The sequence below is a fragment of the Opisthorchis viverrini genome, assembly GCF_000715545.1.
Source record: "Opisthorchis viverrini unplaced genomic scaffold opera_v5_216, whole genome shotgun sequence".
Taxonomy (NCBI): domain Eukaryota; kingdom Metazoa; phylum Platyhelminthes; class Trematoda; order Opisthorchiida; family Opisthorchiidae; genus Opisthorchis; species Opisthorchis viverrini.
Window position 1 is genome coordinate 497,982 of NW_008751872.1, and position 27,067 is coordinate 525,048.

A 27,067-nucleotide genomic window follows, 5' to 3' on the forward strand; every position below is an offset into this window, starting at 1 on the left:
AAGAAAAATGATGCTTGGTTAATGTAAGTTGGTGAAATTTCCTGAAGTTATCCCTACCAATTTATACTTCCCCACTGTTGAACTGATATAGCTTCAAGTACAAAATCGCTGAACTCTTGAACTATCTCGCCGTCGATATCCCCGCTTGTAATCTGGAACTTGAGGAATGAATATACGCTACACCAAATCATTCGGGTACGTGTTTTAACTGACTGCCGGTAGTTCACGCTCACATACTATTAGTAGTCATTGTTGACTGGTTCAGTTACGTTCTGCTGATTGATTTATCGATTTTCCGCCACCTATGTCTGTCCTAACAACGCAGTTTCTTTCCAGTTTTCAGTCATACTGTAACATCTTATCCAGACTTATCGAAATGCCAATGGGTCGCCGCGCAACCGGACGCCCTTTTACTACCCCCTTCCAAAGCACACCTTCCAAGTGGGTTCCTATTTCCAATATCTACCGTTTAGATCGTTGGAGCTTAGTGCTTCTTCCCTCAATCTACCTTGTCCAACGGTCAATCACGTTATATTCCCAGCGTTCCCCAATATGTCACTGGGGTGGTTTTGCGTGTTCATCCTCCTTCTTAGCTTCTGGGCAACAGTCGTCCAGTATTTAAATATCTACAAGACGGTTTGGTGGATTCCTAACGTTACGTCAGATTTCGCCATCGTAAATTCATATCGGCTTTGAAAATTGATTGTAGGATTTACGGTCCATCGACTGCTTTCTGTTTCTACATGTATTCACAATGCTCATCACACCTCATCTTTACTGCTTTTTGCTTCAGGTAGGTTGTTACTGGAACTTTTAGTTTGTCGTCCGTTCATAATTTTCCTTGTACGTTATTCTGGCTTCGATCGTCCTCTTGATAATCACCCGATTTCGTTTGTTTAGAATAATCTGTGGCATTCTACGGTATGCACTGTGTGTCGTCATAATCACCATCGTCATCAAAGATAGTGACATCGATGTTGACACTGATGATTCACTTCCATAACACCATAAGGTTTATTCAACTATGTCTGAAGCCCTTTAGTCAAAAAGGGGAGTGGATGAAGGAATGATATGCGAGTGCTATACAAGCATTTTAGTATGCTTACACTCCCAGATTCTCAGTCAGGCTATGTGGTAAGAAGTTGACGACATGAATGCCACCGACATCGATTAGCTGCGGTTTCGTGCAGTGTCTCCATTCAAATGCAGGAGGGTCAGGGGGACCCTGTAGTGGAAGGTGGACTGCACCAACAACACTCAAACTCTTCGTGATCTCTCTCATAGCTAAATCACACTTTGTCCACCCATCAGTCTTCTTTATTCTGTAAGGGACAGGAACTACTGTAGTCACCAAAGCTGGCATCTGCAGTGATTTGAACATCGGAGTTTTAAAGACTTCCAGAGTTCATCTCATCATTTCACCGATGATGAAGTTGAACAAGAATGAAGAAAGTGAACATTCTTGCCGAACACCACTTCTAGTAACTGAGCTTTTAGAAGGTTCATTTACATAACCGGAAGTATAAGGCCGGGGAAATCCCCTGTTGTGTAGGTGTAGTTGGAATGACTAATCCTTCGACAGAATCGAAGGCACCAAGGCACACAGTGGTCAAAACACCACGGGGTTGCCTGAGCCCAGACAGAAGCAGTTGGAATTCAGATCGATTCATATATCCTTCGGCCAGGAGACCACTCTCCATTCAGAGTTCCTCGTAGTTCGAGTTGAACGTCACGGATGGACCATTTTTCTCTACCCTAGACTTCCACAAGGCGACAAGCTGGACAGTCCCGTGTTTTCACTTATGTGACAGTTTTGTATTTTTCCTGTGGCATTTAACTACCGTGCTCCACCATATAAGAAGCACCATTTGGTAACATGTAAGTTATTTCTTACTCGGGGGCGTTGCTGTGCCTCAAGATATCATTATATAACATAAGTATGAGAACTTCACAATCCAGCCGTCACTGAGTTACACGCGGTTATTACCAACAAACAGGACCGTTCCAAGAGACTTGATGAGTCATGCAAAGTTGCGTACGTTTTCTCATACGAGCCGTCTTCATCTGGGCATAAAGTCCCTACCAAATTACTCTGTGATGTGTTCCCTGTTCTGCAGTGTGCTGCATACTTGGCGATGACCAACAGCGTATACATTCGCAACCTTTCTATCGCTTGTCTTGGTTTGCTAAAGAGCACGAGTTGGTTGTGGTCTTTTCGGTGGGAAGACAGCTCCGTTGGAACTGTTATTCCTCATGTTGAACGAATAATTGGTTACTCTAGTTCACAAACTGAATCATTCATTTCGTTTGTAAGCGGAGTGAGCTCAAGATCATAGGTGAAACTGGTTGTTTATGCTGGTTATAGACTGTAGTTGTAAGACGTAATCTGGTGGATTACCTGGGATCCACACAACAACGAACATGGAGTCCAAAATCCAACCCCTACAGGGTGTTACTTAGGCGACTGCAGTTATCTGGGCTTCGATCGGCCTAGTAGTATTTTAACCCTCGTGATTTCTTCAGACGACATGGCATGCACTGAAAGGAACTTACGGCTGAACGATTATCTGTTGTTCCACGCCCACTTGTTGTTGTAAGAGTTATAAGAGTTAAGCGTTCAAGCCACCTAGGCTGGGGTATGTTTAAAGTCGGCGTTATTGAACGATGTGAGAATATCCGTCTTCGGAAGCTTAAACTCTGAATTGTATGCTCTCTCAAGTGATACCAGGTGTCATTTGGTGCGATTTCACTTGCAAAGTGCTACTGAGAAAATTGCAGGCCGTTATGACTTTCTGCTATCTCTCTAGTGTTACTTATCTCCATTCGAATTGAAACAGATTTTCTAGTCACTTTGTGAACTCACCAGTGCACTGTACAGAGGATTTAGAGTGAAGGAACTACTTTTAGGCCATACGTGTAACTGCATCAACTCTCTCAATCTGTACTCATCTGTCACTGTGCAATTGATCATGTGTTCTTATCCCTATTTAGCTATTTTCTACTATCCTGTCCACATATCCCATCATTCGGTCACTACTTGGCCTGCCCCTACTCAGTTCCTGGCTATATTTTACTTTGTGGACCGTCACAAACATAAACTTTTCTGGAATATCTTTTGGGTATGCTACTCTCTGTGGTGTGCTGCTTCTATATTTGTAAGTCCTCTGTTTGTTGGCTTACCCGTTTCTCACGACTTTAACTTGCATTTCCAACAGTTTTAGCACTCGTAGTATCGGGTTCACATAATTCATTATTATCATGTTTCCAGGTGACCTATCCGTTTAAGATCCATGCGCATAGTGGTGCATACATTCAGCATTGCACGCATGCCAGTGTCGAACAACATCGTCTTTCTGTCGATGTCGTTGTGTCGATTAGGCATCTAGTCAGATTAGTGATAAAACAGCCTGAAGCAAAATTTTACCTAGAGACTGGACGTACGGAATGGGCGACTTGGTCGTTATGGAGAGATTGTTGGGTTTTAGGAGGCTGTGAATTCGATATCAGTGAAAAACAAAGCCTAAATCAGTGGGTTACATTTTTAAATTGCTAGGTAATGGGAAAGATGGCGGAGGTTAGCCAGACACGCTCATATCTACGGCGGTGCTATCCCGTTAACGATTCACACTAGCTAATATAATTATTATGGAAATGCAACGAAGCACAAAGACTCAATCGCGTCGGTAACTGCGGTCTTTCCGGTTGGGAACCGCAGTACGGGACAAACCAATGGTTAGTGATCCTGACGTACGGCTGGGACGCAAGCAATGGCGGTCTTGCAACAAATCTATCGTCCTCATCGTGTAGCTCTCATTTTTTGACATACAAATAGATCAATTCCTAATCAGTGCATAAATTGGGCTACCGCTTGCTACGGGAAGCTCGCATTCCCTTACGATACGGTAGTAGCTAGAAACACTGCATTTCGGTGCAAGGTTTGTGTATTGGACAGTGAACATATGAACTGGGATTTTACACTCGAACCAACCTTTCTATAGATGGGATTACGTGTGAAATGGTGATGCAGTACAAACATCAAATTTCATTCGCTACTGTCAGTAAGCTTTCTTAGACATACCAAGAGGTTTTTTCTAATAAATCCCAACCTCCTATTCCGAAATTTTCCCTCCCCAACCCCTTCCCATCACACAAGCAAACGTTGCTGGGTTATTTGAGTGTTAGTTACCTGACCGATGGGTCTTATGCACTCCGCTGCGTATTAGTAATAAACAAAATAACATCTCACTAAACTCACAAAATCCTTTATACATAGGAGCTTCCAACGTCCGTATTCCGTGTCGAATTGGCAAAAGGCAATGCTCGCTGGAACCTTATGCTCCCTTAAAATTGATGTACGCTGTGTCCCCAAAACACGCATACAAGGCAGAATCGTGGTTATGTATCTCAAAACGCCAACAACGAACTCAGATCATTTACCTTTTCCCCTCAGTGTGTCCGGTGATCCAGAAGCGATGCACATCATCATTATCATCAGCAGCAGCAGCATGACATCAGTGTTCAACACCGATGCTTCGCTGCCGTACAACCATGATCTGATTTTGATTCGCGGTGCGATCACACGGAACTCAAGAAAACAGATCAAGATAGGCTCAGAAAGCATGACAGGAACGCGCATTGGCAAGTAGGTCAGCTGTGCACATCCATACATGCTAATAAACAATGTTGGACGGGACGGCTTTTGCCTTAAATTGAGAAAACACTGGATTGTTGGACAAAGCTCAAGTTCGGCATGATGTAGTCCCCAATCGACTGTCCGAACTAAGTCACGTCGTATAGCACACACATTGGAAAGCCACCAAGCCAGGTTTCGAGACACCTTTTCTAGGCTATAAACTTAAAAAATCTGAGGCACTATGTGACGGATATGCGGAGGGCGTAGAACCCTGCACTCATGGTGGGTGGAAGGCCTACTCACAGGTAGTTTGTGGAGCGTACCCCCAAAACCCGCAGTGCGAATGAGCGCCGCTGCCTTTTGGTGACGCTTCGCTGCCCATTATTATTGGAGTGCACCCCAAAGAACCGCAGACTGACCGCTGGTTATCCTCTTGTGAGGTGCCTTTCTTCATCCTTAGTTATGGGAACGCACCCCGTGTAATGGTAGTCTGACTGGTTGTCATCCTCTTCTGAGGTAATGGGAACAACTGTAGCCTAACATCTCTATCTTATGAATTGCCGTTTCCGATGCAAGTCTCGAGCCTTCTCGTCCAGTTCAGCAATTTCCCCCCATAAATCGGCCGGCACAACTGAAGTCTTTGGACCATATCGTAGAAAAAGCCAGGAGCCAGGAAGGGATCATGCCGCAACGGGTCCATGATAAGACTTCAATTGTGACGCGGTGTCAAATAGATCGGGTTGTCAATCCACTCCCACGAACATAATTGAGTACTGTTGAGTTTCGAACCCATATCTTCCTTTTTGATATTCGGGACTGTCGATCCTACGCGTCATTCAATGCTCCGTATCGGGAACCTCAACAGATACGATTATTGAAATCTCACTTCCAACCACTAATGATTGTGGGGTCGAAGTACTCCCGGGGTGTTCGATTACAGATGTAGAGTACGCAGACGACATAGCTCTTCTTGGATCTAACGCTGTGGTAATGCAAACAATATTAAATAATCTACATACTTACGCCTCTCGATTTGGCATGCGCTTCACACCTGCAAAGTGTAAAGTGCCGCTGCAAGACTGGATGGACTCGAACTGTAGCCTCATTCTTGCGGACGAGCCGACTTAGGTAGTGGACAGATTTGCTTACATAGGCAGCTGTACCAGCCCCGATGGTCTCACTAAGGATGATATTTTCCTCTTGATTATCCTGAGTAGGAAGGCCAGAGCAGCTTTTGTGAACCTGCATCACCTGTGACGTAGGCGTGACATCAACTTGTCCAGCGAGAGTCGAGTTTACACTACTGCGGTGCGATCCGTACTGTCATACGGGTCAGGAACCTGGCCGCTGCGCATCGAGGACATCAAAAGCCTTTCAATGTTTGACCATCGATGTCTTCGGAGCATTGCCTTAGTCTGGTGAAAACACCGGATCAGTAATGCTGAAACATCCACGATAGATGAACTGATCACACTGCATAGGTTGTGGTGGTTTGGCCACGTGTCTCATGTGCCAGTCGACCGAATTCCTCGAGGGTTGTTTTCGCACAACCACGTGAGTGGCGAAAATGAGTCAGGGGAAGTCAAACAATGACTTGGCGGCGAAGCATGGAAGTCATTACCAGCAAACTCAGCTGTTCTGGCTATTGCCGTCACCCTGGATGGGGACCCCGAGACGATCCACATCAATGCTTAGAGACATGGTCAGATATGGCCCAGTTGCGCCCTCAATGGCGTTCGTGCATCCAAGCTACTGTGTTCAATGAATGGATCTCCTTCCAAGCCCCCTCTTAAAAGTTCACTGACAGACCTGTATTTACACACCAATCTATCAGCTCCCTCCTCCAATGCGCAACTACCTACCCTACCTCCCCAAATCATCGATGAACGAAATTGTGGCAGGTACAACCACTGTACGACAAGTACGCGGTTCTTACGATTGATAACAATGATGATGTTGCTGGTTATCCTACCTACCTATACCACTCGATCGTGCTGTTGATTTGGTCACCTGGACGTTTGGTGCTGTTGGTCCCATTACCAATAATCCATCGATTTGATTTTTTGATGAAGTAAGGAATTTGACCGGTATTTCGATCACAACCACTACTCACGCCACTGCTCCCTGTACGTCTGCCCCGCATTCCTGATGTGTTCCGGAGGAATAAAGTTCTAGCTAATATTATCGGTCATTGTGACGCTCAAGCTGGACCATCACTTCCAGGATACTGCTGCGGGTTATTAGCGGGTTCCATAGCATGTCAACAATTTGCTGATAACCATCCGTAGAGCTCGAGATAGCTCATTGGTTATGGCGGAAACTTACTGACTGTATGGTTCGTGGTTCAAACCCAACCTCTGCACATCGGCTGCTTCTGTCTAGGCTTGGTCAACCTGGCGGTACCCCCGCCCCCGTGCCTCCTTCTGGTGGCATGGTAAGTAGGCACGGAAAGGGTGTTATGCCTGAACGTTTTTTATTATCTATAGCATCTGGTTCCAAATCGCTCTTGACTGCAGTGGGGATTTTAAGTATCTAGGTTCTGTTGTGTACGACTGTCCGTAAGTCATATGCTTATCGTAGGTGAGTGGGTTTTGCTGCGGTGTATTTGTGAGGCAGGGTGACCGAATATTTTAAATGGTAATGGAATGTATCTAGGCGAGACACTGACCGTAAGAATCCTGGCATATGTGGACAGAGTGGTTTTGTGCAAAGAGCTTGTAGGAGGATATAACATAAGCCTAAAATCGCTGACCGAACAACGTTGACAATATGCGCATTATTTTCGTTCAAGGAGGCAGTTATGCCTTACAAAGTTAATTCTCTGACCAATTGTTGCCTTGAGTGGGGGCGTGAAAAGTGGTTTAACCAGTCAATTCTGGTGAAATCTACCGTCGCAGTCGATTTGTGTGTCAGGTTCACTAGTTCTGAGGAATGGTTACCCTCAAACCCAGTCGAATGCTGCGCAGTATCGTGCGTGGGACGGCATAGTAAACTAATGGGTTTTTCATAGACATCTTATCATCGCGCGCTGTAAGATCATAATTCGTAGGATTCTGGTTCCCCTAGTTAGCAATGATGCTCCACCCTGCTTTCTAGGTATGGCTAGCACATCTGGAACCTATCACATATACCCTGTAGTTAGGACTTTTATCAACTTGATAGGACTGTTATGCTCTTTCCTTGAAAAATGGAAGCACATGCCATTTTGTATATTAATTGTCTTTGTACACTTATGGTTTCATGTCGTTTCCATTGTGTACCCTGGATGGTGTTTGGAACAATCACCAATTTTGAGCGAAGTTCTCTGCCAGTCAGAATTTATCCAGATCGTTTCCTTTAAACGGGCTTTACTTCCGACAAGGTGTGGTTTTATGTGGAAATCGCGTTTTACTCGTTTCGGGCTGTTTGGAGTAACCGACACTCTCTTACTTATGTAGCCCGCTGATCGCTCTGTTCGCGTTTCATCACACTCGCATACTCAATACCCTGTACGCCTTCTGGTCTCGATTGTCTCCAATCCCTGGTCGACGTGCGAAGAAGGTGCCAGCAACGAACGCTCCTACAACCCCATGGGTCAAAGTTTGTTTGCATTTTCACCTCACTGAACTCTACCTGGGTTTTCAGATTAAGCATCTTGCATCGCTGGTCTATCAGTTAACTACTGACTGGCCTGGTTTAAAGACCACCAGTACTCTATTTCCAGTCCGGTATCTGACGATTTCCACACATGCGGTCGCTGAATTTCCCCCAAATTATTCCTCTCCAACGGCGTATTACAGTGTCGATCCACAAAACAAGTCCCTGGTCCTGCTTCGGCATCAGTGCTTCGGTGCATCGGCTGAGCCGATTCGTGAAGAGGTTCAGACATACAGAGCGGACTTTAATGCTCGTCTATTAACCGTCGTCATTGGGACATTTTATACGACCTATTACACCTGCATTTTGCCATTGTTATTCGTACAGGTAGGACCCCAAATAGTATTGCCCAACTATAATATTTATTTTATGCGCACTACACCTTTTCATATTGTTCATCATAATTTGGCGCGGACAGGAAAGTCTGATCTGTGTTGTCACAAGTTTGGCATTTCGAGTAGTTGGGCTGACCTTGCTTTGGTTAACGGTTATTTTGGCATTGTAATGCTGTCAATATGCGCTCCAGCACAGCCTGTCCAGACACTAACTCCGCGCGACTTCGACCGTCATACCCTCATAAAAGTTTATTTCAGACGTATTCCTCATAGCCCGATGATGAAATAGCTGTTCACCCGTTAGCAGCTTAGCCTATTGGAAATCGCGTCACTAAATGAAACGAGTTGTGCATTGTGTTGTGTTTTTCTGGTCATGGACACTTTAGTCTGAATTTGCAGTCAATCGGTTTGTGGTGAGGACGCAGATAGTTGTGTTGAATTTGTACTACTCATAGTAGTGTAATGGTATCTTCTATTTCTACATGGGCCACTTGCTTTTACCCGAGAACCTCAGGCTTTCCAGGTTGTAACAATGACTAGATGATGATAGCGTGCATTAACAGGCGACTAATAAAACCCTTTTTTCAATCCAGTCTATCCTTCAAAATCAAAACGGTTCTGTTTACAGAGCAGCATGAGGTCCGCCGGTCCGTCCAACCGGTACACCTGGTGGGACATCGGTGGGTTTAGCAGTTGAGTTACTTCAACAGTGCCCTTAATTCTTAACCCGGGTTTGTGGATTGTCTCGCACGTTATTGATTGATGTCATACGCGCTACTGCTGGTTTATTTTACGACACTAACAGGCTTGTCTTGAATTTACCAGCGGTTTATCTCGAGGTACATACAAGGTACCGTTTACCAGGACACATCACGCTTGCAACACCGATTTTAGGTGAGGAAGCAAGTAGAAGCAGCACATTGTGACACCTTATTTCATCGGGTTCTCACATTTTCGTTTTTTTCTTTTTTTATATTTCCAGTGCGTCTTTCTGTACTCTTTGATTCCTGTAGTTCATGATCGATTATACCTGTTCTTCGTGACCTAGATGACAGTAGCTGATGGGAGCTTTTGTTAAGGAGCCTAATCGGCATCCAGATCCAGCTAGGACGAGCGTTACTGGAAAACCGACAGCAGTTCACACTGCGTTAACCAGATCGGATGCCTAAGTAACTGAATCAATGGTGAACTCTGAATGAAGAGTAGTCTGGCAAGCTTAACACTACGATGCTTATGGACGTTTCAAATCGAACGAACTATCCAGTAGACGGATCCCGTGTTTAGAATTCATGGCTTGCGTGCGATGAAAAAACAATCGGTTCCCTTAACTGCCTCTATTTTTGGCATGTTTACCCCCTTTCTGTTCGGTTTTGGGTTTTTTTCTGTACCCGTTGCACTATACTTTATCCTATTTAAACATCTCCAAATCAGCCCTCAAATCTGTTCTACGATTGCGCATGGGCCGTACAACATTGCATCATAACTGCAGCTGCAGCCTTTTTGCTTCATTGGTACTACTACATACCTTGTGACTACCTGGATGTGTTGCACCGAAGTGCCCTGCACCTAGGCTCCTGGAACGCTCTCAGTAATCGGAGTGGCCAGGTACAGCTTAGTGCTTGGTCCCCCTTGCAGGTGAGTGGTTTATTGATTGACGGTAAAACCAGTAAGCTTCACTTTCCTAGTCACGCAGGGTGTAGCAGATTTTGGCTCGATTGGAGTGAGCTGAGGAATGAAGTGGATGGCTGTGAGGCGCAGCCCTCAGAAGTAATAACCTCCGTCGGTATACCTCGGGGGTTGATGCCCGGAACTACTGACCGGAAGTTCCGTGGCTCAATCCCCACCATGCTTTTTCGGTTGTTCCTGTTTGTCACCAAGAAATGGAGAACGAGCGACTTTTATCGTAATTAACTTCCAGTTGTGACTAATTTGGAGGGTAAACTAGTTTGGGAGTCCTTTAAGGCAGTTACGTTGGTTTGGAAGGTGGGGTTGATAGTGTGTGTTCTAGGTGTCTTGGATTTGTAAAAACGTGGAAAGTGTGTATCAGGTCCTCCCGAAACCTTCTATTGGACGCCGTGGATAGGTTCAAGGAAGCCGACCTTCCGTCGAAAAAAAATTCAGTGATTTAAGTCAGGGTCAGCTGTTAGTGTTACGTAGACATCCATTAACAAGCAGCCACAGTGCTGCATATATGTTGCGGTTTCTAGTCAAACCAGCTAGTCCCCTCTTGAGAGCTGTATTTGTCGCGTTCCGGATGTGACCTTTCATCTGGATCTTCTGTTTCAACTTCAGTAACCGAGACGTGTTGTACTGCTTATAAGATATAACCCCTGCTTTTGAGCATAAACAATCATACGGACTTGCACCTCGTCATCTGCCGGTCAGTGTCTTCCTAAATTTGATTAACTTTACTCCGCTATATTCTTATTTTACGTTTCCTAGTCACGTAATAACCGTCCCAAGGACGTTCGGCTCCGACAGTATTTCTCATTCCAGATTACCACATAATTCAGTTTCCAGTGAATCGTTAAATCGTGGTCTCAAGTGATGGACAAAGTATTCATAGGTCTCTGTAAGTCGGTTAAAAACCTTGCGCTCACGTTTACTGTTTTCCACTCAATATTTCGAAACTGTGATCGCCCTCAGATGCCCATCGGGATCGTTCTTTGTGTGTCTGCGAGCTCATAAGACTGCGGCACCAAGGTAAACATATTTTGATGTTGCAGTAAGTTGTGGACCTGAGTTTTCTCCTGAATGACAGTCTGAGTAACAGTCTATAGATGCAGCTAACTGACGGTGCCTGTAACTGGCTTTATTGCAAACTCGGTGGATCACCAGCGCTTCCGAAATGCCCTTTGGAATTAGTTTATCAACTTGAGGGATCCTTAATAAGCATGTAAAATCACAATCCCACTGGCCGTAAATTTATGAGGCTTCCTATCTGTTTCACCATAAATTCAATTTCATTGGGAAGAATTAAATTATTGTTGGTCACAAAGTGACGTATTCAGTGAAGGGTCCGTCTCAGAATCCACATCTGACGTAGGGCCACTTAAAAGTATAAAACAGGGAGCCGTAAGGGTGTCTTCCTGTCGAAGTAGATTCTATCGGAAATACACTCATTTGCAAACTAATTTGGTTTTGCGTGAGACTCACCTGTAACCCAGCTGAATCTCCCGGTTTTGATGTTTCCATGGGATTTTTGGGTCATCACACCTTCACACCTTTCTAGGTGGCTTCATTGCACTTTTCCCGACTATGTGAAGCACATTTCGGCTAACGCTTTTGTGGCTTTGCTTTGAGACACTGCCAAACTTGATTTTTGGGCCACAAACGTTTCCAACTTGGTACACGGCCTGGCTCAGCCCACTGGGTCACGATCGGGTGGAAATTCTGGGATTTTTGGGTCATCACACCTTCACACCTTTCTAGGTGGCTTCATTGCACTTTTCCCGACTATGTGAAGCACATTTCGGCTAACGCTTTTGTGGCTTTGCTTTGAGACACTGCCAAACTTGATTTTTGGGCCACAAACGTTTCCAACTTGGTACACGGCCTGGCTCAGCCCAGCGCTCTAACCACTTCGGCCATCTCGGAATGCAATTTCGTCAATCCAGAATTTTAACCAGATAGAACAAACACTAAGTCGTGATGCAAGAAGCGTGAACCACTGCGTTACCTCTGATGCAACACCAACTATTCGGCAGCCCGCTACCGGTTTGACCCTTTTAGAGACTCATTGGGAAGGTGTAGCCCCCGAGTTTACATCAATCCCCTTTATTTATTTGAATCTACATCTAAGTGATTTGGCATTAACTGGAGACAAACAACTGTCAGCTGAATCTCTAATTTATGGTAATCTTCGACTGAACATGCTATACAAAAGTAGTGTTATATAGCAATAGTGGGATTATAATGTACACTTTCAGACGTTGGTGCACTTAATGTAGCCTCTGGTTGTGATCTCTAGACAGAATTTTGGAAAATTTGCACAGGATGGCGCAATATTTTGCGCCTATCACACCATCAGGAGCCGGCTGGCTGGACTGGCCACTCTGTAATCCTGATCTCCACCCGATTAGGACCTCACAGGCGAATGAGGAGTTCGAACCCCCGTCGAAACGGAGATATGAGAATTAAACTTTCAGCAAATTTAGCAGTGATTTATGAAGTTTTGAAAATGGGAAGAACCTCGCTCTGACTTTCACATTTTGGTGATTTTACTTCAGTTGATTCAGTGAGATTTTTATAGAATCTGGAATTGGTTTCTAACCCCGAGTCATCCAGTTCTATTCAGTGGTACTAAGTTTTACAGTGATTTTAGTCCCATAATTTTGTCATGGGGTGTGCGTGACTTGAAGTGTCCGAAGCATACGGTCCAGAATCTGTTGAACTATTCACAAGGCAAACAATAGAATTCCCATTAGATGTGTTTGCAGAATGAAACCCCTGGTGAATGATTTCTGTATCGATTGGATGTAACACGCCAAACAGTACCTTTGAGCGGGTTCGACGGGGCGATTTGCCGTCCAGTTCACCGGTTTTCGGAGAATTGTCTTGGCTACTTGTCCACTCTTTCACGGCCTTACTATTGGAAGACTCAGTTTTCGCTGTATTCTGTCGTGTGCACAAAAATACTTTCCGCTCTAGGCGAACAGGGTTTTTCTCGGAAGCACTTCTAATGGGATGAGGTAGATTTTCCGCAGTATATCGTTTTACGCTCCTGTAAGCATTCTGTCTCAGTAACAGTTTTAGGTAACTAATACATACAAGTACAACGTTAGTGATATATACCACTCAGTAGTGGATTTCTGTGTTAATACGGCTTCATAGTTAGTATTTAGTTGTGGGAATTCTCAAGTTAACGCCAAATAGCTTTGTTCGGGCATCGTTTTATAGTAACATCCGAAGCCGACAACATATTTACTTCACAACCAACATTCATTTATGAGTTTGGACTCAAGGCAGAGTAAGGAAACTAAACCCACCCATTGGCATGCCGATTTCTGTAAACGTTCCAAGTTTTCGTGTGTGATTCCAACGAAAACAAAGTTAACTAGCTATTTGGGTCAACGCCTCTCACCGCAGCCTAGTTTATTATTCTTGGCATTATTAATAGTGTGGGCAACTTTCGTTAACCACGCGGCGCTTCGCCCTTGAGGAGCACTCGTTGGCTTGTTTGTTTGTGACTGTCGTTGACCCTAGATTCGGGTCACCGGACGCTATTGTTCGCCTGTTTGTACACAACATTGCGTGCTTTTCCACCCATCCATTGTATTTCACTGCATTCTTCGTTGTTTTGTGCTTGTGCTCTACGGTACTGTGTCTGTCACAATTTGTTCACACCGGCTGACTTGCCACCCGATACTATCCTACGGTGTCTGCTAGACCCTAGGCTTTTGATGGCACTGCCCAAAACAGTCCACCTTAGATGAATGTGGGTGCTGTCGTGTGTCACATCAGACCCGTGGTTGATTTCATGCGTTTCGTTAAACTCCGTAACTCAGATGACCAACCATTTGCTAACACGCGCGCAAGTTTTGGTTTTGCTGGTCCCATTTGCCCTACCTGGTTAGTCGCAGGTCTTTGTTTTGACTAGTAGATGTGTTCTGTTCACATCCAAAAGGCTCAAGTATCCGAAGTTTTGGCTAACTCACTCAGTTCCGTTGGTTGTGAACCATTCGGAAACTGGAAAGTTATCTTTTTTCACCAGAATCATTTTTTTTCTGCTTCAGATCCTAGTTGCTAAGAGATTCTGACTTCTGTTCGATACTGAAAGGTGCCCCAACATGAGCAGCTGAGTAAATTCGCAAGCGGTAAAATACTTAAGCTGGTCATCCTTGATATTTCAAATATGACTTTATTCTGAATCACCATGTGCTGTTCGGTTAAAAAATTCTCCAAACATTGGGTTTTGATGTGGGAATCATTGTCTGTGAAATATTCTGTGCAATGAAATTTGCAACTCTTACCTTCCGTCCATACTTCTGTGAGGACAGTCTTAAGTGAACGAAATTCCCGATGGTCTCATACGACTACAACTTTAGACAAAGTCACCTTATTTAAGCAGTTTGGAGCAGTCCTTATTCCTTTGGACTTGAGTTGGTACTATCTGATCCGTATTGGAAGTTTCTTATTTTCAGTCAAATATTCTAATTGGGTTTGACGATGGTGTTACTGTGGACAACCGTTTTAAGTTCCGGTATAACATTTGCCCTCACGTGTAGTCCATATTATCTACATAGCGTTCCTATGGGTGAAGTTTTACCCAAAGTAGGGTATGGATTACACTGAATTCGCTCCGAGTGGCATCTCATCCCTTATATTTGATGAGGTGACGTAGCTCGAAAAGTATTATTTAAAATGCATTGAGTTTTTAGATCTACTTTCGAGGTTGCCAGTCCGGAACCATCTGGAAATATATTCGTCATTATGTTTCCGTAGACAGCTCGTAGTTTTGTTGGTCTGCCTGGATTTGCTTACTATAGTTGTTAGACTGGTATTCCCGACACGCGCATTCACCAGAAATCATGTGGAAGGCAGTAGAAATTTTCCCAAGGGTAGAATTTCAACGGATTCTTGAAAGGTGACCCACCTTGCGCTCACTTCCATGATCCAGTGGGTTTTGGATGCAATGCTCAAAGGGCTATACAATACCGTCCAACAGGTATTCTGCCGAATACTCTCTTCTAAGTGGGTGCACTTTGTCATGTTGTTTCAACGGTCCATGTTATTTCCAAGCTGTTTTTGCGATTGCGGTCGTAGCCGCTGATCTTGGTATTAGTGAGGAAGTACGGTAAGGTGTAGTCCCAACTCATCTTTAGTTGTTTTTGAACAAACGGGTGTGGCTATTCAGGTTGGGCGTGCTGGTTTCCGTTTACTTGTTGCCAGGCAACGAGGAAGAATGGTTGCCATGCTAACAGTGGCTGATTACCGGAAGCCTTGGCAACGACGGAGGCTGTTCCTGTATATTCACTCAGCTCCAGGACTAATTTGAGTAGTCTATTTGAGCCTGCTACCGGTTGTGTTGTTTAGAGGGGCTTGAATGCCTACCCATATTCCCGATTAATCCATACAAACGTATTTCCACAACCGGTGCTAAAATAAAAGTTATTTGATTAGCGTTTGCTGGTTAGTGGGCAGCATCTCCCTACCCGTTTCCATTGCTTGAGTGAGAACCGTACAGATTACAAAGATGGAAGTTTTTTGGCAGAGTGGCACCTGCTAGAGCTAAGTTTGGTGGACTTGCATCAGTTCCCAGACTGGTCCGTTTCTTCAGGGGACACGTGCACACAATCCGTAGTGCCACGTGCGGCTCGCGCTGAGCTGTATGTGTGGCCGCCTGAACACCTTGTGCCCAGTGTAACCCCGAGGGAATAAGACCCGAGAGGGGACAGTTCTAAAGTCATCAGCATGCCTAACTATTGGCCCTATTGGTCTATTCAGGTAGGTACGACTGAACAGTCGATCCCTACAAAAAATTGTTCAGCTGTAACCCTTCCAGTGTCTCGCTGCCATGCTACCCGAAGCAAGCACGGGGGCTGGGATACTGCCAGGTTGCCCAAGCCTAGACAGGGGAAGTCGAGAGGCAGAGGTCGGGTTCGAACCACGGGCCTTCTGGTCAGTAAATTCGCGCTCTGACCACTTGAGCCATCTCGCCCCAACAGTGCATGCAAAAAGTCATCTGGCATGCCGCAGCACACGGATCCCAAGCGCGCACATCTGGTTGGCTAGTGCCCGCCATCACTCATCTAGATCTGTAGAACAATGATCCCAGAAATTCCCCTCTGGTATCATAACAGACCTGACTATTCGGAATGTCCAGATTATTAGTGCCGGTCTTTTTCAGACGGTGTCCAGAAATTATTACCTGTATTTTAGGCTCCTTTTGGTTCGTATTTAGTTGATCACCCAGTAGTGCTTCAGAATATTGTTTCCGTCCATTTTGTTGGCACATCCCAAGCACTGTAGACGACTTAGTACAATCGTGACTTCCATTCCACCACAATGCCCTTGTCTAAGAACCTCCATATCCGACACTTGTTCAGTCCAGTGAACATCAAGTATTTTCGTCAGACACTACACGTTAACGCTGCGCACACCTCGGAAGTTGCGCAAGGATGTTGCCAGGCTTTCCATTCCGTATAAGCAGACAGGTGAGACCCTCACCTTGTTGACGCGCAGCATGGTCTCCAGTCCAAGACTGCGGTTTTTTTTCACATCCGTTTGTTGAGATAACCAAGGGACATAGTAGCGCCAGCAACACGTGATCTTAGCCTACGGTCGACAATCGCAAACAGTCCGACTCCTAGGTAGCAGAAGTCCACTCGATGGTCCACAAACTGTTTCACTCTTGATGTTCGGAGGAGTTTTTTTAACTCCACCTGGCTGAGGTTGGTGCACAACGAAAGCCTTCTTCAAGTTGGTGTGCGAACTTGAATGCTCCTGTTGGATTGCGCAGCGCATCATGCGCACTTCATATACGAACAATACACAGTCATCCGCAAACATGTGAATGCGGACCTTAATCTGGTAGGCTACACTTTTCTCACCAAAACGTCTAATATTGCACAGACGTCCGTGAAACCGATGTTCACACCGCACGTCACCATCGTCATTCACGAAAGTCGCATCCACTCCGAATGAGATTGGCAGGCAGTCGTATTTGAAGAGAACTGACCACAACTCCTCGGCTGAGGGATTCGAGGGCTTTCGTAAAGTCTGGTTAGAGGACATGGGACGGCTGGCGATGTTCGTGGATTTTTTCTTGAATCCACCGTATGGCTATGACCAGTACGGAAATCATATTTTTCTCAATTGGATGTGTGCAGCGATCATCTGAGCCTTCTGGTGGTTGAGTAGCGCGCTTGCCAGAAGTCTGTCCGCGCAGTTCAGAAGCTGANTGCCTCTGTAGTTATCGGGCTAAGTCTTGTTGATACAATTTAACCTTGAATTCTGGTGGAATTTTCTTTTTGGACAGTTTGGGATGCACATTCTCCGGAGTCGGACCGCCATACTTGAACAGTTCTGTTGCGAGCATATCTTCTGTCCTGACATTCTGCAGCTGCATTTTCGCCTGCGGTATCTCTTCAATGATCGAAGGAACTTCCAGGGACACTTTCAGTTCAGCACTTTTTTTGAACCACCTGCGCCATATATCCAATATTTTTCCAATCCCGGAGGGTTTGGGTTGATTCGTTGACCTGTCCACATATGGCTTCTAGACAATCATAAAATGTTCTGTGACCATCGAGCAGCGGTTCATTTTAATTTCTTATTGATGCAGTTAAGTTTTCGGGTCACTTCATTTCGAGAATCCTTCAGCAACTGCTTCTTGACTTATGTTCATATGGGCAATTGCCCCATCTAGCTGACTGCCGCCATTGTTTGGTATTTCAGTTTGTCATACTTCTATCTATGAACTGAATGGATTGAAGGCAGTTAATGTGGAGGGAAGCTGATGCTGGTACATCAATCTGATTTTCAGCTCTGTGAGGTGTTGATTTATGTCGATTTTTATATGCGCCCTGATGCATTTGGCGTAGTGTGGCTTATGAAGCTGGATTTTAAGTTTCGTTCCTACAAGCTGGTGGTTTGTTCCATATTCACCTTTTTGGATCACTCATTGTATGCACAATTCTCGCTGGTAAACAATAACGTAGTCGTGTTGATGAGAGTGGTCGTTGCGTAGATATGTATTGCTGTTCCAGGCGAAACCCCGTGATGGCGATAGCAAGTGTATGGATATTTCAGTCCATGAAGTTAGGTCACCGCAGGCGTGTACTGTTCCGATGCCATGGCGTGCGACATCACCTGGCCACGGAATGGGCTCGACGGACACTTGAGGGAATCTTGTAGCTTTTCGGGGCTGGTCGAACCAGCTTCTCGAGAAATTCTTTGGTCAAGTAGCTGTGTTTTGCTGAGGGCCGTGACGTTTGGGGGTCAGTTTGCCGTGCGGCCTTGAAAAACTGCCGTTGGACGAAAACTTCGTTCATATAGGAGTGGGTATCTTAAGCTATGCTTTTCTCAAGTTAGCTCTTATAGTAGTTTCTTATTTCTTGCTAATCAGTGTTTTGTGGGAGTACTGTTCAACAGTTTACCATGTAAATAAGCTCTGTACTCTCCAACCCATTGGTTGTCCTATATTTTCAGATAAATTCTATCCGTAATCTTTAGGCGGCAGAATCGCGCCATACATATGACGCTTAACTGTCGTGCAACCGTGAAGGAGGAACACCTGAATAAAGAGTGGAAAAAATAAGTAACGGTTGGAACTTGATATGAAGAAGTCCCATATTTCCAAAACAGACGATGAAGAGTAAGGCGCCTACAATTTCGGGCTTTACTAACACTTAACACGGGAAAAACTATGGGCCTAAGTGACCGTTGTAATAAGGCGCTTCACGGGGAATTTAAATTAATCTTTATGGTTGCCGGATTAACTTAGCCCCAATATCCTGTCCTTATAATTACCATGTTTAAATCTGAGTTACATTTGTTTGCTGCCTATCAATTCTCCCACGAGAAGCTTAAAAAGCTGTGTCTATCCACTGGACTGCTCCTAATTAGTTACATTTTCAACAAATTGATGTGTATGAGAACAAGGAACCACTTCAACTGTGTTTATAACCATGGCTTTTTTGTTTTAAAGAAAGGGTTTTTAGCTCCGTTTTCATCTCTTGAGGTTTGTATTATGGCACACACTTGCAATCCGTTGCAACCAGATGCTGCACCCTTTGTCGTTCTATGGTGAGAATAACAAATTACAGTAAACTTCCCAGTGCGAAAATGTTTGTTGTATTTTCCTCAGAGTCTTTGATAACCAGAATGGCAGCAAAGCATTCGCCTTTTGGAAATTAAGCGGTTCTGACGACCGCCTGAGTTTTCACACCAACACAAACCGATGGACAGAAGCATTTTCTACAGAGGAGAATGTCGGTAGCTCAGGTAGCGTAGATGGTCGTTAGCTTGTTCGCTGAGCTGGGCAATTTGGTTGCAAACGTTTCATCACCAATCGAGGTGACATCATCAGTGCGTAGTTGTGCGTAGCGGTGAGTTAATTAGAGGCACTCGCCTGTCAGTGTCTTTGTTGGTTCAGATCACGTGACTAATTTGAATTTTTATCTTTCTTCAGAGGAGCTACTTTGTATCCTGTGTTTATGATGCTCTCAAAGTCGGTCATTTGGTGTTACAATCACACAGGTTGGAGCTGCCCATCCTATTTTTTGTAACTGTTTTACAATAACCGATATCCAAGGAATATTGTGTGTGATTGTGGCTACTTCCTCATTGTAATATACGAGCAAGTCAACCTATACCATCTTCTTCGCTAAGTCATGCTGTCGGCACGACCTTCATTCTGTATTCCTGTTTCGGTTTCCATCAGGTCTATCGGGACGGTGTTACAATCCGGCACGTTCGTGGTCAGTTTTGTTCATACGGAGTCAACACTGCTGCCGAACCCGGAAACGCTTCCCACGCACGATTTCATGTACGGTTTTCAAAATCTCTTTTGTTTTGTATCGATGCCTTCATACAGTGTTTAGGTAGATGCACTCTCTTTTCACTGGGAACATAGGTTGCCCTCCATCGTTTTTGTATCGCTTTATTGAGCACCGTTAAGAAGTCACCTGTTCCTTACCTGATATGCTCATTTTTCTGCTACGGGATTCGTCTTCCTATATGGAATCCTGGTTTGAAGCCTTATTCAGGTGTTTCGGATCACTGTTCTGGATGTTATGAGTAGCGTGAACTTTGTAATTGGGAGACAGTCAACTTGGTGCTTTTGTGAATGTCATTAGAACCTTCCAGCCTGGTATACAATAAGTCATCTAGGTCCCGGAGTTATTTCTTGAATGAACCACTCATTTATACGTTGGTTGTTTAATATGTTGGCTCATCTACGGTGGAAATCCTAATCGCGTATAAATAATACGAATAATAAACAATATTGAGTAAGTCCCTCCAGTTTGTTCTTGACTAGGTGATTGTTCGCCTAGCTTAACAGTTCATTTGGTAACGTCTCGTCAACATTTAGGGAAATCGTCAGGGTGTGGTCCTCTTTGAGCTTATACCATTTTTAAATAGCTAATAATAAGGACAGGTTGCGTGTTTTTGCTGGTCTTTTTATGACTCATTTTGGTCGTGGTTCGTCTTTAAAGTTGTTTGGATGTTCATGAGCGAGAGAGAATCAGATGGGACTAAAATCAGATTTGTTTGGAGGCGTGTTTGTTCCTAGAATTTCTTACGATTCGGGTTCAGGTAGAACAACGTTGACAGAAACTCGGGAACTGCGCCTACCTGATGTACCCTTAGAAGGGCGAAGCTGGTCGTGGACTGTCGAAGGGGTTGCAGTAGCTTAATGAGTATCCCCTCGCATGGAAATTTACTGCGATATCTCGAATATCGTATCAACTGCACTCAGATCAGGTCAACTTGGTGCTTTTGTGAATGTCATTAGAACCTTCCAGCCTGGTATACAATAAGTCATCTAGGTCCCGGAGTTATTTCTTGAATGAACCACTCATTTATACGTTGGTTGTTTAATATGTTGGCTCATCTACGGTGGAAATCCTAATCGCGTATAAATAATACGAATAATAAACAATATTGAGTAAGTCCCTCCAGTTTGTTCTTGACTAGGTGATTGTTCGCCTAGCTTAACAGTTCATTTGGTAACGTCTCGTCAACATTTAGGGAAATCGTCAGGGTGTGGTCCTCTTTGAGCTTATACCATTTTTAAATAGCTAATAATAAGGACAGGTTGCGTGTTTTTGCTGGTCTTTTTATGACTCATTTTGGTCGTGGTTCGTCTTTAAAGTTGTTTGGATGTTCATGAGCGAGAGAGAATCAGATGGGACTAAAATCAGATTTGTTTGGAGGCGTGTTTGTTCCTAGAATTTCTTACGATTCGGGTTCAGGTAGAACAACGTTGACAGAAACTCGGGAACTGCGCCTACCTGATGTACCCTTAGAAGGGCGAAGCTGGTCGTGGACTGTCGAAGGGGTTGCAGTAGCTTAATGAGTATCCCCTCGCATGGAAATTTACTGCGATATCTCGAATATCGTATCAACTGAAACTCAGATCAGCTTCTATGCATCACATTTAGTTGAAGAATACCATAAACGAAGGATTCAGTTGAGTTTCCTGTTTAGACCGAATTGGTATGCATTGGGTGTACTTCGCGAATTCTGGCTCCTATTTCCAGTAGTTTTCTTTCTGTATTTTGATTGGTCATCGCCCAACCTGTATCGCTTTTCGGTGCGATTTTCTCGAGTTGGATTAGCTAACTGCGCCTTTCAGCTTCTCTCCATCATGGCCTACTTTGGATTATTAGTAGCTTGTCATTGTTGTTTACTTTGGTCCGTTACCCTAGTGAATGAGCTTATATTATAGCGGGATTAATTTATCCGATGCTCCCGGGTTCCTACGCTTTTCCATTGAGTTCCTCTGGCTTTCTGTACATTTTCAATCCTCGCAATTCTGGAGTTCCCTTATTCTTCGAAGTTGGTAGTTTAGGTCAGTTTTATTCCACACCCAGTCACCTGCTCCCATACACTTGCTTCCGGGATAAGAATGAGTTAATAGGTTAGCCCATCAGTGTCAAAGCACAACTTGTATTGTTGGATACCTCAGGAATAGTTCCGACCTGTGAGAAGCGCAAAGCACTCCTTCGGTGGCGAAATGTTTCATCGGATCGCTGTACCCAGTTAAAATCGGCAGTCAACGGGAGACTGTCGGGGGACTTGTATGTGGGGATACACAATAGTAAGGACCGACGCCCAAGAAGCAACCCATCAAGACTATATAGCGGTGGCTATTACGCACTTTAATCACTTTATCCGAGTCATTCTTCATTTCATCCCTTGATATCACGTGACCAGGAGAAGTCACTTCGGACTGCAGTAGGTCGAACCTTGCTGGCTTATGTTTAAGATCAGCACTGTGGTTCCTCTCTAACTTCATGGACAAGTTCTGCACAGGACAACAGAACATCGTCTCCATACGCAGTGCGCATACTAGTCATCAGTCTATTGAGTACGAGTTGTAACCTACACTTCCACGCCTTCCCATGACCTTTTTCTTTAGAATCAATGGAATGTTCTTTGCGGCCTCATAAGTTTCACTTAATCGTATTTGTATATCACTGTGTTGTTTGCTAAACGACTACTTTTCACGCTACAATGGATTTGGTTAGGCTTACCGTTTTCGTCCAGTTCTCCGAACCAGGTGACATTGCTAACCAGACAGACGTTCAATACGGCATACTAGCTGTCAGTCATTTGTCTTTTCTGTCTGATAGCAAATATACCATAGTTTTTTGTGGAAACTGACTGTACCTTTGGATAGCAACGGAAAAATACGACAAACTATAACTTTAATCCAGACATCGGTCCCCTTAGACCTCCGGCAATCATACATTTCGGGATGTATTCCGGTCGCATTGCTTGCCAATGAAGTTTCGTTCAATTGATTGACCTTCCTCAGTCTACTTAAATTGACTGACACTTTCCAGCTCCGGACACAATCGCAACGGTCTTATCGGCTTTGCAGGTGTACCGTAACCTTATTTGTGTGTATGTTTCCCGTCCTATGAAATGAAAAGGGAACACATCGGTGGACCTGCGTTGTAGTTGCACCCTCTCCAATATCTCTGTCATTCTCATCCTGCATCACCTCACCACCACACTTCACAGTCGCATTCATGCATACAATATTGTCAACGTGTATCCCCAATAGAACGTGGTAATTCAACCCCTACCAGTTGCTGACGCCCGTGGAGTGCGCAGGCATGCAAGCTGCTCGTGTACATGTTTGTGTGCACGGCTTAGAAGGGCGATTGTGGACTGTGTATTTTAACCCAGTTAAAGTCCACTGAGTAGTCCTTACTCAATCCCCATACACTTATACTTGTTAGTCGTCTCCGTTGAAGTTCCACGCAGTCCCCTATTTCGTCCCATCTGTGGAAATCGATGAATACAATTTGTGGATGCGTGTCACTTGCCCTCTGGTTGCTCCCGGTCGATTGATACCTTCCTCTATTTGTATGTCTGTTAATTGTGAAACGGGACGGGACAGACCGACGTCGATCAGGGCGCCAAGGAAACAGTCACCGTGTTCCTCACCTTTTTTCGTGTCCATACACTCAATGCGGAGGTTCATTACTTGCTTAGGGAATAGACCTATCATTTGCTTATTTGAAGACCCCGTACAAACAAAATATGACTTGATGGGCTATTTCCGTATTCAGTTTTGTGACCCGAGTCTACTTTTGCGTAACACGCCTTCGGTTAGTTGAAACATAATTTGCTTACCCTACTTTTCGTTGATGCTATCTTGTAGCTCGCCTTGGTGATCTCTTTTATGGGCCTATGTGAGTACGGAGATTGGCTAATTCCCTAGTTTTGTGTGGTATCCTAGTGGCTGTTGAAACGAATAGTTACTTTTTCCAAGAAGTACACTGATATGAAATATCAGTATGGTGAAATACTGTAGTCGCAAAAAGCGAACCTTTTCCGTTTTTCTGCTGTTGTTCGCCATCCAATGTCTCATCCCAGTTTGATGTATTTTATCTCTGCATTACGCAACTGAAGTCCGCGATATCAAGCATAGGTCTCCTGATATACCAAATTTGATTTATTGGTCAGCTATCACACCCCCTATAGTCGGTCGTAACCTCTCTCGAACTGGTGCATGCTGTTGGACTACATAGCCTGATTTCAATGGTTGGATTTTTGTCACCATGTTTGAATATCCACTATGTACAAAAATCAGCGAACAAGTATAATACATAAAAAAAATAAGAAAAATCCAGTTGTTCCTGTCATTGGAACCAAGATCAGTTTATGACCAATCTGTTGGCATTATTGACATGCTCGGTATCTCTCCACCCATCTAATTCGAAATGGCCCGTGAGTTCAGCCTTTCCGCATTATCATCACGTTATCGACGGGGTACTCCACTGATGAAAATACAGACGCTTATTTGCCATGTAAGGATGAGAAAAGGGCGAGATATTAGAAAGCGAAAAGGAAGTTGAGTGTAGGCTTGGTGCAAAAAGCCCGTCAAACAGTTTTTAAGTAGACGATCAAGGGCACGGTGTTCACACATTTAGAGTTTGTTTTCTTCGAATTTGATGCCTCTTTGAGGTTAATTTGAAGAGACTTCAGGCGTATGTGCTTTCACCATAGAAAATGGTGGTACCGTTGGTGCTTCCACACGTTCATCGATTTTCCGTCTGCTGCATTATGGGTCAACGGAAAGTGCTTCTCCGGCGGAGAAAAAATACACCTGCANTTGTTTTCTTCGAATTTGATGCCTCTTTGAGGTTAATTTGAAGAGACTTCAGGCGTATGTGCTTTCACCATAGAAAATGGTGGTACCGTTGGTGCTTCCACACGTTCATCGATTTTCCGTCTGCTGCATTATGGGTCAACGGAAAGTGCTTCTCCGGCGGAGAAAAAACTACACCTGCAGTGTGTAAAGCTTAGAGATTCCAGAGCGGTTCCTATAGGGCATGGGAACCAGTATACTTAGGTTTGCAATAACCCTTCTTACGGAGACCTGGTACTTGTATGTCGTAGTCAATACCTTTGGCCAGCGTATTGGTCACATGGTCACACTAGTTGATCGGAACCATCCCTGGGTTATTCCAGGATGCGCACCGAAATTGACTAGGCGTTACAAACTGTTTGGCAAATCGTGCGTCATTCGGAATTTTCTAATTCGACAAGGAATCTACGTTTTTCTTTAGAATACTTTTTGAGATTTCTCTGCAAGTGTTACACAAACCGCGCTGGTGTTTCAATTGTCCACCTAACCTCGCATTCCTGTTTTGTACTTTTCAATAGTGCAGGACAAATAATAGTACAAATAATAACAATAGTGATAATACGTCATAACTGCAGTAATAGTGATGATAAGTAATAATGATGAACAATAAATATCGGAATGCCCTGTCCTCAGCTGACAAATTCGATTTGTTACAAACCTCAAGTCTACCGATTTCCTGTTATTTTTTTCTCCCTTCAGTCACTCTTTTACCACCCACAGCGAATCAGCTCGTTGCTTTTTTATTTGGCTCTGGCGATTCCGCTGTATCAACTGATCAGCCTCAAATGGGTCTACGAATGGTACAAACTGGTCGGGCTGGCAGTGATGGGCCTTTTCAATCTATGCAACCTGTACTTTCAAACGCGCAGCTTTTCTGTTGTGCGCAGGGTCTACGCTCCAGAATGTGCATTGGAGACAGAAAAACTTATGCAGCCAAATAAGTCGCCGAGCACAATGGTCAAATCCTCTCTAACAGGAGCTATTTAATGTGTAGTTTATTGTGGCCGAATCTGTGATTCCCTGTATCACTCTATTGTACCCCGTGTTTGTTTGCTTCATACACTTAATAGTTTTCTCAGTTGCAGCTTCTTTTATTTCCTGCCGCAGTAATGGTTTTGGTCCCTTGGTGTATCGTCCGTATGGATTACTAACGAAGTCATTGAATTTTTGGATAGAAAATTAGCGTTCTTAGCATCTAACTACCTCGTGCGGAAGCAGCGTGCTGTTAGAATCAAACAATAGCTTAGTGGTCAGATAACTTATCTCTATCTTCAGTAACTCAAGGTTCATCGAATGCTAATCAGGGTATAATACAATAACCGTTCTGATTTGGCCATTTTTCTTTCAAAGAGCAACATCGGCAACATTTCCTATGGAGAGTCATCACACACTAATGATTTAGAGACGGTGAATTCTTGTAAAACCTCACATAAGCTACCCGATAGCCTGCTGTTTTATTCTTATGCCGTTTGATAACAGATGACGAACCTGGGCAAAGCTCCAGAAGTTAAGTAACTACCAGACTGGAGTGGCTCTTGGGATCCAACACATTATATCGTGTTTTTATTGAAAACTGAATAATCCTGGTATGGTTATTCCGGACCGTTGATACACGGAAGCTACGCTCATAGCGGAAGTGCCACTATCCTCCGCTTCAAGTGTAGATAGCTGAACAATGTGACGGTTTCCCATGGCGAACAACTAGTTGACCAGGTGGACTGATCGTCCTGGCACTCTTTTCACGCTCTTATTCGTTACCGGAAGGTTCGCTACTCGTACTTGAGGTGTTCAGGCCGAGTGATGGTGCGGTACCTTTCATGCAAAAAATTTTCGTTTGTGCCTACCCCTGCGTGCTTGAATCCAACAGCAACCACCGAAGAGGTCATCACTGACAGTGTCTTTATGTTGCAGGCGTAGAAGGGATGAATTTGAGAGAAGTCGAAGTTTAGCCGCGCTGAACGTAGATCTTACTGGTGCAGAAAGAATCCTAGTTAACGCATCCATCGTCGAGTCACCCTTGAAAGAAGGAAACAGGAAAAGTTTGATCTCTACGTTTCGGTAACATTTATCCGGTTCTGTTCGGCATGTTTCGTGAGATTGACCCGGATAGTCTTTATTTTACAGGGTGTT

The 27,067-nt window shown here is 44.3% G+C and overlaps 1 protein-coding gene across 1 annotated transcript; it reads left to right on the forward strand.

Moving 5' to 3' along the window:
- Window positions 1-362: 362 nt before the first annotated feature.
- Window positions 363-26,011, forward strand: T265_08393 (hypothetical protein; the record flags this gene model as incomplete). The annotated part of the gene is made up of 6 exons (XM_009174187.1): window positions 363-793; window positions 2,992-3,155; window positions 8,071-8,596; window positions 10,036-10,239; window positions 19,991-20,095; window positions 25,637-26,011. The coding sequence occupies 6 exons, from the start codon at window positions 755-757 to the stop codon at window positions 25,922-25,924; spliced, it is 1,326 nt and encodes a 441-aa protein (XP_009172451.1).
- Between the last annotated feature and the right edge of the window lie 1,056 nt (window positions 26,012-27,067).